This window comes from Synchiropus splendidus, chromosome 11, assembly GCF_027744825.2.
Source record: "Synchiropus splendidus isolate RoL2022-P1 chromosome 11, RoL_Sspl_1.0, whole genome shotgun sequence".
Classification (NCBI taxonomy): Eukaryota; Metazoa; Chordata; class Actinopteri; order Syngnathiformes; family Callionymidae; genus Synchiropus; species Synchiropus splendidus.
The window spans coordinates 12,659,299-12,674,670 of NC_071344.1; the positions used below are offsets into that span (position 1 = coordinate 12,659,299).

A 15,372-nucleotide genomic window follows, 5' to 3' on the forward strand; every position below is an offset into this window, starting at 1 on the left:
GATTCAACTTTGTATCCAGGCTGGTTCAAGCACACACGTCTCATTCTTCCGCCCCAAACTTTGCCTGAAATCACCCCAGCCCATCTGACACGCTCAAGCACCTCAGCCCGGTCTTACCTCGAAAGCCTGCCACAAATCCAAAGCCCGCTGTCTCTTAAACTTCACCAAAGTCTCACGCTCTTTAACTCGTCTTTGTCTTTCCTCCGCACTCACCTGGCTTCCTCTCGCCCCTGGTGCCGAAAATCATCTTCATCTTCCTGCAGTTCACTCCTCAAGTGACTAACTCTGTGTTATCCTCTGCCCTCCTGCAGTCGATGCTGTGATAAGAAGAGTTGTGGCAACAGGAACGAGACCCCATCAGACCCTGTCATCATCGACAGGTAAGGAAACATTCCTGCTCGCATGTCAAAGCTCTGCGTCCACAAGACTTTACTGGGGCGTCCATAACTGTCGTGAAAATAAGTTCACTTCTTTGCTGTCGTTTTATTTTTAAAAATCATTTTCCTTTTAAGGGCAGCTCAGTTTCTTCATTACCTTTGTGTGGACTGCATTAGTGTGAAAGGCTCCTCTCTCGCTGCGCTGCTGTAGCTCTGTTGACACACATGCTGACGTTCTCCTCTCCTCCAACTTTTGGCTTGACTTTTACTGAGGATTCTCCGTGTCGACGCTGCTGTGTTTACAGCCACCAGCCAGGCAAACATCTGCGTATCGAGAGGAAAACAAATTTCATTCATAGATGAATTTGCATTTACAAGAATTGTCTCTTCGTCGCTTGTTAAGTTGAGCATAATTGCCAGACAGCCGGTGTGAGTCGCGATTCAAACTCGGATCGATTTTCTTGTCTTGTCTGTCTGTGATTTGAATTTCTCACACTCAAGTGTGTGAGTGTTAATGAGGCAGTGACCTGTGCTATCTGATGAACACAGCTGTCCTGCTCTCACTGCTGCTCTGTCAGAAACTACCATTTACCTGTGTGTGTGTGTGTGTGTGTGTGTGTGAAAGAGACTGGCTCAGTTTGTGTGTGTGTGTGCCATACTCGTTCCGCTCCAGTGAAGCAGAAGGCCTCACCTCAGCGCTCCCTGAGACAGCTGCACCCCACCACGTGTCCTCAGACAACGCGCCTGCCCATCACTCTGTGCCATATCTCTGATGTTTGTTTTCGTGCGTCTGTACTTGTTGAATTTCTTCATCTGTTCTCTCAACTTCCTCTAAACTTTCTCTTCAGCTCGCCGCAGCTCGAGCAGAGCCACCACGGTGAGCCAAGCTGCGAGGCGGCTTTCCCACACTGAGCGTGTGTTGTGCTCGCTCATGGCGGTATTCCCCTGACGCGCCATGGCTCAGGTGTGAGGGCAGCATTAAGCAACAACAAATTAGAACAGGGGGAGGGAAACAACGGTAATACCGCTGTTTTGCTCTCTTTCTGGACAGGAAAGTAGGTCAGGTGAGGAGAGCGTTATTGAGGGGCGGGGGGTGGTCAAGAGGTTGAAAGGAGGGATGGAAGAGCGATGAGTGAAGGAGGGCTCTGCTGTTTCCTCATTTAGTCGCTGGCACTTGTGATAATCTGGATTCATAAAACAAACAAACAAGTGTGAGGCGGAAACTGACTCCATTAGCGCCGGTTCCCCTCCTTCACATTCATAAAGAAATACCATCAGCAGCTCCTCTCCACCCTTGAAGTTATTTAGCTGGTTAAATAAGGGCTGGTTAGCTGGCCGCTGTTTCGCAGAGATGATGAGATTTTACAGCCCTAATTAGCCGGGCCAGCTCTGACTCCTCTGGAAGACTAATGGCTCTGATTGCCTAATTAGCTCGCTCTCGTTACGGAGGGAGAAACAGGCCACTGCAGCAAAACCGCAGGAATGAGGGGAAATAAAGTCAGCTAATGAGAAACTTATTTGATTGTTAGGAGAACAAATCTGGTGCAGTTGGAATCTCCATCGCTCCGGGTGCCGCAGCGTTCCGCTTGTTCCTGGTTGAAGAGGGAATTTGTTTGTCGACAATACTTTTAATTACAGAAGCATATTTATTTGGACTGTGATCGCGAAAAAACTAAAAACTTTGTCAGAGGTTCGCAGTTCGCATCGGCTTTGTCGCCTCTAAAGTTAACTTCCTGCCGTGTCAAGTCTTCATTTTGTTTGTCTAACCCTGAGGTGCTTAAAAGTTGAGGGAGGCCTTGACATGACATGTTGTGTCTGTGCTTGACACAGGGCAGGGAAAGCAGCTGAAAGGTGAGAAGCTCCTGTGCGCCTCTCTTTTCCGTCCCCAGGGAAACATATGGTCCACTTTAGCCCTTTACAGAAACGGGATAATCGTCGGGGAGCCTGCTACCCCTCCGTCTCCACTCCTTGCTCTCTCCATCACTCCTGGTTAGCGTTACTTAATTGTATGCAGCCACCGGCAGTCTGTCCATCTCCCGCTTGGTTGGCTTTCGACAGCACAAACACGTCTTTCTCTCATCCTCCAACACCTTTGATATCCCGTCACACATTTCTGTCTGTCTTCATTTTCTCGCTGAAAACAAGAGGCTGTCGACTTGTTTCCTCCTCGCTCGGCTTTTGGGCTGATAGTCCCTCTGGCTTTGTGTGTCCTCCCTTGACTCAAACCACCTGCGTCCCTTGGCCCCTTCCTGTTTGTCCAGTTCCCTCAGGCCTGCTCCAGGGTGTCTCTATATCATGCAGAGCCTCTCTGGTGGCAGCAGGGACACTCTCTGTGACCAGAGATAAGGATCCACTGGAACAACTTGCATATCCTATGATCCCCCTGCACTGCGCAGACAGAGTGGGTGTTCAGTTCAGATGCACAGTCGGTGTTATTTTAGGTCTATTGCTGTTTAGTGTCTGTTTTGGTTTGCACACACTCCAGCAGCCCGCTGATGATGTGGCCCATTTCCTCACATGCATGTCTGTGCTTATGTATCCGCATCAATGTTGCTTGTTTCCTCTGGAGTGTGTGTGTGTGTTAATAGAGGCCATTTCCTGGCAAATGTGTGTGTGTTTTGAGTGAAGAATGTCAGGCAGGAAGTGCTCCTCCCAGGGACAATGATGTCATGGACGAAGGTTTCCTCTTCTGTGAGCAGGTCTAGCAGATTCATGTCTAATGGTTCGGATCTTGAGATCAAAGTTTGGTTTCTATCTGTTGTTTTGAGGTGTTTTTAAGTGCTGAATAAGGGAAATTCAGCTGTCGATTGAGGTATGATCTCCAGTTAGTTGCACGACAGCGTCACTTCATCGTAATTTTTAGAGCCATTGGAGTTTCTGTCAGTGAGCTATCAACACACAGTCACTCATCTACCACTTTGGAGTGAGATTTAAAAGCTGTCATGACAACTGGCTCATAAAAATCCCAGCAATAATGGACACCAACAGACAGTTTGTGGCATCATGTGCTGCAGATGTTCAGTAGTCACTGGATTGTCTGTCTGTTTCTGGTGAGGAAATTTATGACCAAAGGAGGGGAGAGGTATATTCGGAGTGTGAGCGTTTTCATTCTTGAAAAGGAAAAGGAAACAAGCCCCCAACTTCAGCTTGATAAGAGATCTCAACATTGCCCTTGGGTCCCAGGGCACCATTGAAACAGCACACCGCAGTGTTGTTTTGTTGTTAAGGTTTCGCTCCAGTCTGGAACTGTGTGATCAGAAGACTCCTGTGAAGATGACAGTGATATTTTTTGCTGAGCTCACGTTTCATCTGCATATCTTGTTTGTCACTCACTTCCTGATCACCGCTTTCTGTAGTGGGGGAACCCCCTTATCGCTTTCCTTGTGTTTGGATGCACTTCCTGGGGTGAGAGGTCATGAGTTGCCTTGGCTGGGCTAACGTGCACAACTGAATAATGTATGTCATTGACTTTATGTCAGCTCTGCCAACCCCCCAAGCCGGGCCCACCCATGTTTAATTCATCTCTCTCATTTGTGTGTGTTTCTGTGTGTGCGCGCGCGTGCGTGCCAGCAAAGTCACATGTGTGTCATTTAGAGGCCCGGTCTGCACCTGTCCAGCCATTAGCCCCCTTCTCATTTGCATATGATGCTAATGTGGTTTACTGGCATCGCTTCGTCCCTTCAGCCTAGTTTCACTTTCATTTCCGCGATGTGTCGCTGAGAAGGTGAAAAACATCTCCTCAGGCCTTTTAGTTCTCTGACTGTGACAGTTTTATCTCTACCACCTACAGAAACATCTTCTTCATGAGAATTTATTACAACATTTCAAGACGTCAAAGTTTGAAGCACTTGCTGCAGACAACCACAAGTGGCGCAGCGGGGACTTTTGCAAGGTTGAAGTGATACATGACACCCAAATCCACACTTCTCCCTAATCACCAGCAAATCTTTTGCGTGTGCTAAACAAAAAACACATTTCTAGCATCATCATTTTCCCTCTGAAAGTTTTTTGCTGTTGATGTGCTGTGTCTTTTCCACTGTGCTTGGAGGGGAGGAGGTAGAGTGGCCATGGGCTGGTTTGGGTGTTTGTGTAGGGCTCAGGGGCAAGAAATGCAAGAGTTGCTGGCTCATCGATATGCAGGCAGAACTCTCCTCCCTCAGGTGCCTCAGCCTCACAGGTCCAGCCCATGTACAAACACCTACAGATGCACACACACACCAACGATGCCGCTCTGATACAGTTATATACAGTACACAATGCATATGCAGACTCACACATGCGCTGTAATCCTGAACGTATACACACACACCCACACCCACACACACACACACACACTCACACATATTGACCTGCAGCTCGCTCCCTGCATCTGTTTGGTTATGTTCTTTTTTCCTTGCAATGGTTTCCCCCTCAGGGTTGGAGGAAAGCGTAGCCCCAGGGGACAAACGGCTGTGCTGATTGACAGCCCTGAGTTTGGAGGTCGAGGAGCCTCTAAAATCGCTCTGCCTCTTCCTCCCTCATCCAGACCTTCAGCAGTCTCACCCCGAACAACCGGAGCGCTTTCATTTGCAAACAAAAAACTCATCACTCCCCGTGCGGACGGTTTCGTTTTCGCTGATGTGAAACATCAAATCAGCACAAGCTGTTTCTGTTTGGTGGTGAGAAAACATGGAGGCGAACTGTGGAAATAACTGCTTTTACTGCTCAAGTGTGTTAACCCGAGGAAAGATTGCGGCTAATTCCTGTCTCTTAATTCTTTCCTCAACGAGAGCACTGCCATCACACTTTATGGGTTGTTAAGCTAATGCTCCCCAGATGAATGCAGGTAACAAACTGTTAATCGCAGCTTATAAAAGCCATTCAAAAATGTCATGACTCATGATGAACACAAGTTATAAATCGCCGCGCCGTCGTTCTATTTACAATTTTGCTTTGTCATTACTTTTTCACATTCCTTGCATGACCTGGCCTCTATTTGCTGTGTCTTTGTGTCCCAGAATGGAGGGGTTGGGTTGGCCAGCGTTAACCCAAATGAGTAGCGTCCTACATCTCCCAGAGCTATTTTAAACATCTTTTTACATGCTTTGGAAATTGCAGGCCAGGAGAGATATAGACAGTTGGGAAATAGAAGGGGATATATTTATCATATGGAAGCCATCAGATCTTCGCAGTGAGTCAAGAACGTTTTTCAGGATTTCAGTCGACCTAGAAGATGCGCTCAATTTGTTTTTTAAATGAGGCGTGAAGAGCGGGAGCATGTGCCTTTAGGTGTGATGCTTTGGGTTTGTTCATGCAGGGGCATTGTCTTTTTCTCATGCTCTGATGTCTTGCTGCTTCACTGCGCAGATAACTAAGCGCTCACTTTCTGGCAAAGTCTGGCATGAATATGTTACGGCAGCAGAATGACGGTGGCGCTCTGCGCTACGTCGCCTGCTACGTTCAGTTTTTTAAATGATAATGCTTTTTGTCCGTCGATAATTGCTTGACCTTTCACGGGTTGATTTAAGATAGGAATTTGAAATGTCAGTGCTGAATCAAATGTTCACAGCAGGGGTGTTTTATCATAAATTCTTCCGGGTCGGATAGTCTAAAAGGAAAAGTTTCCCTGCTTAAACTCAGACAAATAGTAGTGTTTCTCATTGGGGTTGTGGTCATGCTTCTGAATTTCAGTAATGTGGCTTTGCTGTGATGTTGTGACTGCTTTGATCGAGCGGCAGCATCCATACAGGGTGACCTCTTGCTTTCGCACTACATGTCATTAAGCTTTAAGCCTCCATGGTAAACCGTTATTCACAGATTTATTAGTGCCAACGCTCCTCTTCAACTTCAACCTCTCGCTTCCTCATTTTCATCTCCTGGCTTTTTTACCTTTGCGTTGTGGCCCAGGATGGAGGGCCAGGTGTCCAGGATGAGCGTTGGTGGCCCGCTGCGCCCCAGAAAGATGTATAGTCTGTTGATTGTTTTCCATCAATCTGTCCAGGAAGAATGGATCGCTGGCCAAACGCAGTGAGCGGCGCTCTCAGTTTCACACACCACAATAGAAGGAAAACCTGCTCGGCATGGGGGGAGACAGGGAGGGAGAGATATGGTGTGCGATAAAGATGCTGAAAATAAACATTACAACGCTTTCTTTATAGAAAAAAAAGAGGGTTTTAGACAGCTTTTATGTGAGATTTTCCTGGGATGAGATATCTAAAGTTGCGGCCGATATCATTATCGGCAATCTTTTCAGATCTGCTCTCACACATGAAATTTTGACATTGAGCTCGACTAATTTAAGCGGTAAAGTTAAAAGACAATAACAAATCTTCAAGCAACCGTCCCCGTCTTAATTAAAACCCCCAGCCGCGACGTCAACACGCAGTCAATTATGGTCAACGGCGTGGTTGGATCAAAGGGAGGATATATATATATATGTAGATATTTGCACATTCTTTAGATATTCGTCTTACTCTGCATTAATCAGCAGCAAATGAGACCCAGCGCATGTCACTGTTTCACTTCAAAAAGCCCGGTTGATTTTAAAGGCCTTTGTTTGTGTTTATGTCACTGATGAGGGGAGACAAAGTAAGGCGTAGGCAATCGACTGAGACACTTTGTTGTCTTACACCGCCTCACCCTTTTGTGTCTGTGCTTGCTAACGCTGTTTGTTTACCGAGCGGCTTGACCTCGCTGGGAGGAATGTTCACTCGTTCCTTGTGTTTATCTCCTTCACTGCCTCTGATTTTTTTTTTTGTTTTTCTCCAAGTGTCTTTCTCTCTTTTTATGCACATCTTCCCCTGTTCAGCATTCTTTGGTCCTCCCACTCATAACTGCAGGTTTGCCTTGTCTCATTTTTGGTTAATCACTCTGGGAATCTTGCAGTGTTTGAGCGCTCACGCTCAGCAGTGTGTCGCCGTCGATCGCTGCGTGGTGTGCTGGGGAGACTTGCGCTAATTATCCCAGTTATTGGCTTCTTCCATGTAGGAGATGTGATTTACATGAGGTGACATTCAGTTCAAACACTCAGACCTCCACGACCTTTTTGTGGAAAACAATTAGCGGCGACACTTTATCCTTTTTTTTTTCCGGCTAGATCATTCCAGGATTTTCCTTTCCACCTGTGATACCTGGGAGATGAGTGAGGTGTAGGCAGCGGCGGTGGAACTGTGGGTGCAGTTTCTAATAAGCTGCTTGTTAATTTCTCACTGAGAAGTTTTCTAAAACCTTATCCATATAGGAAACTAAAATAAAGTTTATTTCAATTCAACTTTTTAAAACACAGCTGAACTCAGAATCAGATTCAAGTTCTGCAGCAGAAAGTAGCCGTTGGTGACTGATGCGTTTTAGCTGACTGTATTCTGTGGACACCTGTAGTTCATAAGGAAGTGTTTTTGAAGGGCCACAAGTGTATTGTCATGTACACTCCGGCCTCACAAACAGAGTGATGTTTCAGCCCACACGTACACGTTCAACCGCAAGGACGGTCTTGCTCGCGTTCCGCTAATAAAGCGCATCCCTCCTCTGTCATGACGCCCGTGTTAGCATGACAAGATGTTTACACACACAATCACGGCCACGCTCTGATGTGGGCATGGATGAAAGCGAGACGAGAGCTGAGGGAAGAAGAAGCGGCAGGGACGTGACAGTCGGCATCGGGTACCGTCCCGCTTTTCTCTGGTTGACAGCAGGACAGTGTTACACAGCGGAGAGGAGAGGAAGAGAAATGGAGACATTTAAGAGAGACGGAGCGATGGCACAGACAGCACCTGTAGGAGAGAAGATTATTTTCCTACAGAGGAGTCAAACACATTGTTGAATGAAAACAATTAGATGTACAAGCTTCCTCTTGTCCCGCAGTGTGGATTACAAATGAGCAAACCTGGCATTTATCACATTACTACAAACATTTATTAAAGCCGGATCCCGTCTAAAGCAGCGGAGATAACAGTGCGTAATTGCAGAGACTGGCTCTATTAGTTAAGTATGCCTAATGTCACTGCCTCAGAGCATTAATGGACGCCGTAGTATTATGTTCCTGCGCTCATTACCACCCCACTCCCCCTCAAACAGATACACACAATCACACACTCTCTCTCCCCCTGAACTGACCCTGCAGCAGGAGTCTGTGCCACACTAATGAGAAATGGAAAACACTAGTCCACATGCTCCAAGACACACACACACACACACACACACAGAGGCATGCGAGCGGACACACACTCTCGGCGGGAGCCATTACAAGGGGACAGAGGGGTGCAAGCGTATAATCACACATGCCCAGGGAAACAATTGCGCCGTTATCAGAGTGATCACATTATAAAAGTTTAATAAACACCAAACGGCCTAATGGTGAATTAGCCTGCATCTGCCCTGCGTTGTGCCGGGCTATAATTAGTGGTTTAACAGAGACAAACAAATGTTTTTAGCCAGAGCTTTTTACTGTTTACGTTTTTTTTTTTTTGTACTGTCTTTTATCTGCCTTTTTGAGTTAATGGGAAGTGGGATTATAAGACCGAAGTAAGCATTAAAATAGAAGCATTTTACTTGTACTAGTCAGTCTTTTAAATGTCCATTTTATTTACAGTTTTTTGCACGTGTCGCATCATGATTGTCTTTGGTTAGGGTTGAGAATATTGTTGTATTTACAGCAGCTGCAGAGAGAGCAAATCGCTCTCAAAACAGGAGGGGGAATAAAGGAATGAGGTCTGTTTGAAACGTGCGGCAGCGTTGACTCGAAAGCACCAAGAGTCTCACAAGTTATCGCTCAGAAGCAAAACACACTTGCAAACACTGGGACCAGTGAGAGCAGGAGTTGGCCTGAAGCCCCAGTCTGGTTTTCTAAGTGGCACTTGAGATGTGTGTGGAGAGAGGCGGATGAGTGCTTGAGATTGTTGAGGAGGAGGAGGAAAGGGAGAGAGAGAATAGATGGAGAGAAGAAAGGGGACAGGAAGCAATGGAGGTGAATGACGTTGAAAAAGATCTCTGAGGGGCAAATTACTAGTCTATTTTGATAGGAGTGTGTGAGTGTGAATGTGGGAATTGACATTAAATCGATGACAATTTATAATTTACCAACACAAGGACCTATCACTTTTTATAGTGCCTCCATCGGCGCTCATCAATATTACATCAAGGGCCCGACTCTCAATGTGAGGGTGAGAAAATGGCTGAGGAGCGAGAGAGAGTATGGCTTTGGTCCGCTGTGTGTATTTGTGTGTGGGCGGAGGGCATCTGCTGAGGTGGTAGAAAACATTGCTTCCAGCGTTCACAAATGTGCAAACGCATACCCTACCTCACATGTGTGTGCCCCTGCATCTGCATGCGCTTGTCCGTCTGCTCCGGCGTGTCAGTGTGTTTGTGTGTGCGTGTGTGCTCGCTGGCTGAGTGACAGCTTAGTATTGATCTGTGGGAGGCCCCGGTGTCATTAGACCCAATATGGACCAGCAGGCACACGTGGAGGTCAGGGCACAGCATTTGTGTGTGCGGGTGTATTGGGGACCAAGTGTTCAGCGGTGACAGGCTCAAGCCTCTGAAAGAAAATCAATCATGTCATAAGGGGAAGGTTTCCTCCACCAGCCTCTTTCCCCCCCTCTTTCTTCTCCATTCTCTCCTTATCCTTTCTGCTTTTCTTGCCTTCTTCTGGTCCTCCTCAGGCCCCATCCCACTGCATATGATACATATAGGTGTATGTATTATATGAAGCGATATAGCTGTACCGGACTCCAGGGTCAGAACACAGGTTGCACGTATGATTCGCGGATCAATCCGCGGGGTTATCTTGACAAAAGCAGCCATTAGTGACAGAACTGATCCTGGATCAGTCCTCATTAACTGAAAGGGCACAAGGGCTGTTTGTCCAGATAAAACAAGTGACCCAAAACCAGAGCCAATTAACTGAGCGGGTGCTGGAGGTGTTGGCATTTGGGATCGTCTTCTCTTTTTTTTACCGGAAGTTTAATCCTGAACTGAAGTGATTCGCCTTTCTTTATTGCAAATTCTGACTGTCCTTCGGTTATTTATTGTGGAGGCTGAGCGCACACACACACACCCACACACAGCCCTTTCCAGGCAGGACAAGCATCCACCTGTTCTCCTCTGCCGCCTCGGGGCACCAGTATGGTGGATAACAGTTTGAGTGAGGCCCGCTGCAAAACACTAATCAGACCTTACACTGCCTAATTAGCAGTGAGTCCACTGATTGGCTTACAGCGATAATTAACACAGGTGAGAATAATTAGCTCCCCATAGACCGGTGTGTGTGTGCGCGCGCGCGCGGGATGTTATTATGCATCCCTGGTCCCTAGTGAGGCTGGGGAGGCAGCGCGAAGAATCAAACTCATTACTGAAACCAGGCCAACCTGTGTTAGGTGCTCTGCTTTCCCACACCCAGAGAGTTGGCCACGGAGACAGCTACCTTCCACCCCCCCCTTCCTCCGCATCAGTTTCGCCCCTTCTCTTTATGCGCGCTTTGTTTTCTTCTGCCTGTGCCTGCCCACCAATAGTGATAAACCCAAGATGCGTTTGAGGAATCTCACCGTTGGATGAACCTGTTCGGTGAGATGAAAGCCAGACACTCAGTTGCCTCAGTCACTCTTTGGACACCGAAGTATTTGCTCTTGGGTTTTCTCTTTGAGATACAAACCATGCTGAGGTTGTGTTGGCAGTAGAAACAGCAAAACAGCTACATCACTAATATTAAGTTTGGGTCCTTTAAGTTTACTGGCGGGCTGTACTGGAAGGGATCGCGAGAACAAAATGTATCGATACAGACGAAGACAGAAAGGGGCAGAGTTTGACTGGGGGGCTGGCCGCCATTCATCAGTCTGGAGCAGCATGGTGCCTCTCTATTTTTACCAAAGTGTTGCCTCTTTGATCAAACCAACATCAGAGAGAGGAAAACGTGCGCAAGGATGATGAGAGGCTTTTTTTTTTTTATTGAAACACAATTGACGGCTTGTCACTTTTACCTCCAAGGCACCAACACTGCGAAGTAGTTAGTGAGATGTCGTGGACAAGATGGCACGCACAAGCAATGCACACACACACACCTCCACAGGGTTTTTGTCTGCTAAATAAACAAGTGACAAATTAAAGTGGTGTTTTCCTGGAAGTGTTCAAAGACGTGGTTTCCGTGTTAAAACATTTTGCATTTTACATTTCATGAAATGTGTCACCTTCACCTAGGTTACATTTTTGTCAGTCTTTGAGACAGCTAAATACCTGGAAAGAGTCAAGTATTTGAATGAAATGTTCAGGAAATGTTCACAAGAAGCAAGAAAAGCTGATTCCGACGGTTCTTCTGGAGTTACTGTTGAACGCATGACCTTCTATTTAAAATATAAATAGAATATTTTTTCTTGTTTTTTGGTTGATAGAAATGGTTGCTAAAGTTTTGAGATATTGCTGAGCCAACCTTGCTTGTTACCTAAATATGCATCTTCAGAAGTTACCTTTGCCATAAGTTAACACGGCTCTTGAGTCACTGATGTTTAATCGTGTCCGTCATCTATTCTTCTGGGAAGTGTAGTTTTATATTTCATTTAAATGCATCGGCTTATGTCGTGTTCTCATAATGGCTGCTCTGTCAAGTTGGATTAGCACCGCTGCCTTATAGCAAGAAGGTCTGTGGTTACACTCGGCCCCAAAGCTTGTTGGAGTTGTTTTCCTTGGGTCACCTCAGTGTCTCCCCACAATCTGGAAACATGCTCAACGGTTAGCTGTGACCCTTAATCTGTTTCTTGGTATGAATGGAACTATATTTAGACCAGTTAGGGTGTCACCCTCTTTCAAAGTGACACAATGGCAAGTTTGGATGTTTAGCATTGTGTGAAGGAGCATATGTATTCTTTATTCACAGGCTTGAGCAACACTCACTCACTCTTCAGTTTGTATTCTTTACAGTGGCATTTATATTTTTATTAACTATGAAAAGCTGCGAGTGCCTCACTGCAGTTTATCAAGAATGAATTGCTGTCCATAATAACAAATGGAGAGATAGTGAGAGAGAATTTGAGGCCAGTTTATTAATACTTTTGCTCACTAAAATGTGTGTTTTGGCTGTGTTTAATACCGTCAGCAGTAACTACATCTTTTCGACTGTGGCTGTCCTGGAAAAAAGCGCTCTGAACCTTGCATCAAACCAAAGCACTCGCACACACATTGAGATGTATGTAGAAGTCGAATGGCTGTACTCAAAGGCTGGTTAAATGCATATAAGAGCCGTTAAAGTGGAGTTTATGGGATGCATTTGCATAGTGTTCATAGCCCTTTGTGCCCGTCGTAGTCCCATCCACACACATTTGCACGCACGCGCTCACTTTTCCCTCTTGCATACTCTCAACATGCCTTCCTGACGAAAGGAACAAAATGAAAGAAGGCTGATTGAGGCAAAACAAGGAAGGTTGTTTTTTTCATATTTCCTGTTTCAATAATTAATATGCATGAGTTTTATGGCCGCTTAAGATGCGATCAATTATTCATTAACAGCATGTTAATTGCATCCACAGTCGTGAATATTTAACCAAACACTAAATCAATGGGGTCGAATGAGCAGCAATATGGACACTTTACAATCTTTGCCAAAATCGGGGAAGGTTTTAATGAAAATCCTGGAGAACAGATGGGCGATGGTCAGACGCGAAGAGAGAAAGTCGATGCAACTTCTGGAGAAGGAGCAGGTGAATAGGAGCGGTGAATAAACGCCTGGTTGTAGCTTGTTGATAGTCACTTCCCCTTTTATACAGCTTTTTATTCTCATTTCCTTTTACTAAAAATGGAAGCGATGCAATCTCTTCATCGGTCCCCACTGTAGCTGAGCTTCCACTCTCAAAGACTTCATACTCCTTTGTCCTGCATCTTTGTGTGCCTGCGTTCACTTGTATGCATGTGTGTGCGTGTCACAGCGGTGTCTGGACGCTGACATTTCTCTGCATGGATAACCATCGCGCCCTCTGTCCCTCTGTCCCACCAGCCATGACGCAGGGTAATGTCACCTGTCAGTCTTCAACTCCTACTTACAACCGTTGCCCCGCAGACCCACGAGATACCCCGTCCGCTGGTCCGCCACCCCCGCATCCCATCGCTCGCATCTCCTCCCCGGGACCTTACCTGGGAGACAAAGCTTTTGCAAAACCATTTTCCCCTCCCTTTGTCTCCCCCCATTTGTCCCTCATATGCCTCTGTCGTCGCCTGCTCTTTTTGACTGCGTTATGTCCAAATGGCAGCCCATCCCCTCCTGACCTGGAGCACTACTTTGCAATATGGAATGTAAAGACATCATCTATTCTGAATGGGGCAAGTCAGGGGTGGGAAGTTGACTTTTTGCCTGCGCCTGTTTTCAATTACTCTTTCGGCACAGGCAGGGTGGAGGTTTATGCGTTATATGGGAATGTAATTGACTATAACTGCCCTCTTAACATTAACCAGGTGTACTGACTGAGTGTGTGAGATTAGGCCTCGGGTCTTGGCCATCGCAGTGTTTGTTGACTGTCTATGTGGCTGTGTGTTGTTGATGATGTATTTATACGCTGCTCCTGTGAGGTGCTGCCCATTAGCACAGCGTTTAAATCTGCCATTTTCCCGTGTTGTGTTTGAGTTTCATCATGCATCAGCCCGTGTGTGTGAATAAGAATGAGAGAGCGGGTAAAGAGGCAGGATGCAGCTCCAGCTTGCTTCAAGGGGGGCCTGACTTTACAAGGACAAAGTCAAAATGGGCCCTTTCACGGGGCTGACACACTGTGATTTGTATGTATAGTGCTGTGCAGCCTGCAGGGCACTAGCCCACGGGCTATCGCAGACACCCCGCGCGGGGGGAAAGCGGAGGAGAGTGTGTAGCAAAAGCCGGGTGTGTGGAAAGTGAGGCCTCAACAGGCTGTCAATCAAGCCCAGGCCACAGCCTGTCACTCCTCCATCGAGCTTGTCCAGGGTAGAATGGGAGTCCCTGGGACCCAGCGAGGAGAAAGGCGGCGAGGCTTGGGGGGGCGGTGGAGGAGGTGACTGTCTGTCTGTCTCCGTGACTCGAGCTTGATTTGATATTTGATACTGAGCATGTGGCATTTGAATGCAAATCTATTTTGATCGTCCCACTGCCTGATAGGGTTAAGAGGCACCTATGGGGGATGCGCGTTTACGGCTACATGCAAGTGTGTCGAGGGGCTCGGCGGCACACGTGCGCACACTTACATACAAAAGTGGGAAGAATTATTCAGAAGCAATATATTACACTCCAATTCAATTGCATTAGAACCCTCAAAGCAATATCAAGATATTCTGTAATAACATACAATGTTATGATTCAGAGGTTACAAATATGTTTAGTGGGGTGACCTCTGACTCTCTGTGGTTGAAGCGGATGGTGGCTGCTAAAGCTCATTGGTTTGGAAGAGAAAAGCCGACAAACTTGGCAGTATTCTATGGACATGGCCCGTATATGAATGAGAAATGGGAGCTTGTGCAGCCTCATTACGTTCCGTGTGCGTGTGAGGAAGAGCGTCCTTAAAAGCACACGTGCCAAGTAGGTGGATGGAGCGACAGATAGATAAAGCCGATAATACTGCGGTATGGAAATGGGAGGCTCACTTCTCTCCCAATTAGAGCGGTGACTTCTGAAATGCCATAATACCCATTAATTAGCAGGCTGCTATTTTCTCAGTCATTTGGCTAATTAGTGTGCAAGGCTCTATACTATCTGGACCATTATTATTGGGTGGGAGCCACGCAAACACACTCGCGTATTCATATTGAAGTGGGCGTGCTCACACACACGCAGGGCTGGGGATACACACTGCAGTTGTTTCTCACTGCTCAACTACCCTCATTGAAGTGACACCATTAGGCGCTTCAGGAGCAGCGTGCCTCGCCGCGAGTCACTTCATGGTAGAGAATGTTGATGGACATTTGCACGCCAGGCAACCTTTTCTTCAGCAGTTACACTTGACAGTGTGCTGTACAGGAGCACGATTGGCGACTGTCCATGCTTGTTTTGGATCACTGTTTTATATCAGTGCTACGTCAC

At 46.6% G+C, this 15,372-nt stretch overlaps 1 protein-coding gene across 4 annotated transcripts in view; it reads left to right on the plus strand.

Moving 5' to 3' along the window:
- ebf1a (EBF transcription factor 1a) overlaps window positions 1-15,372 on the plus strand; it is a 58,200-nt gene that overhangs the window by 5,352 nt on the left and 37,476 nt on the right. For all 4 annotated transcript variants that reach the window (XM_053878822.1, XM_053878823.1, XM_053878825.1 and 1 more), the window contains exon 6: window positions 312-380. In XM_053878822.1, the coding sequence (XP_053734797.1) occupies window positions 312-380 (69 nt within the window). The remainder of the gene's footprint in view (window positions 1-311; window positions 381-15,372) is intronic.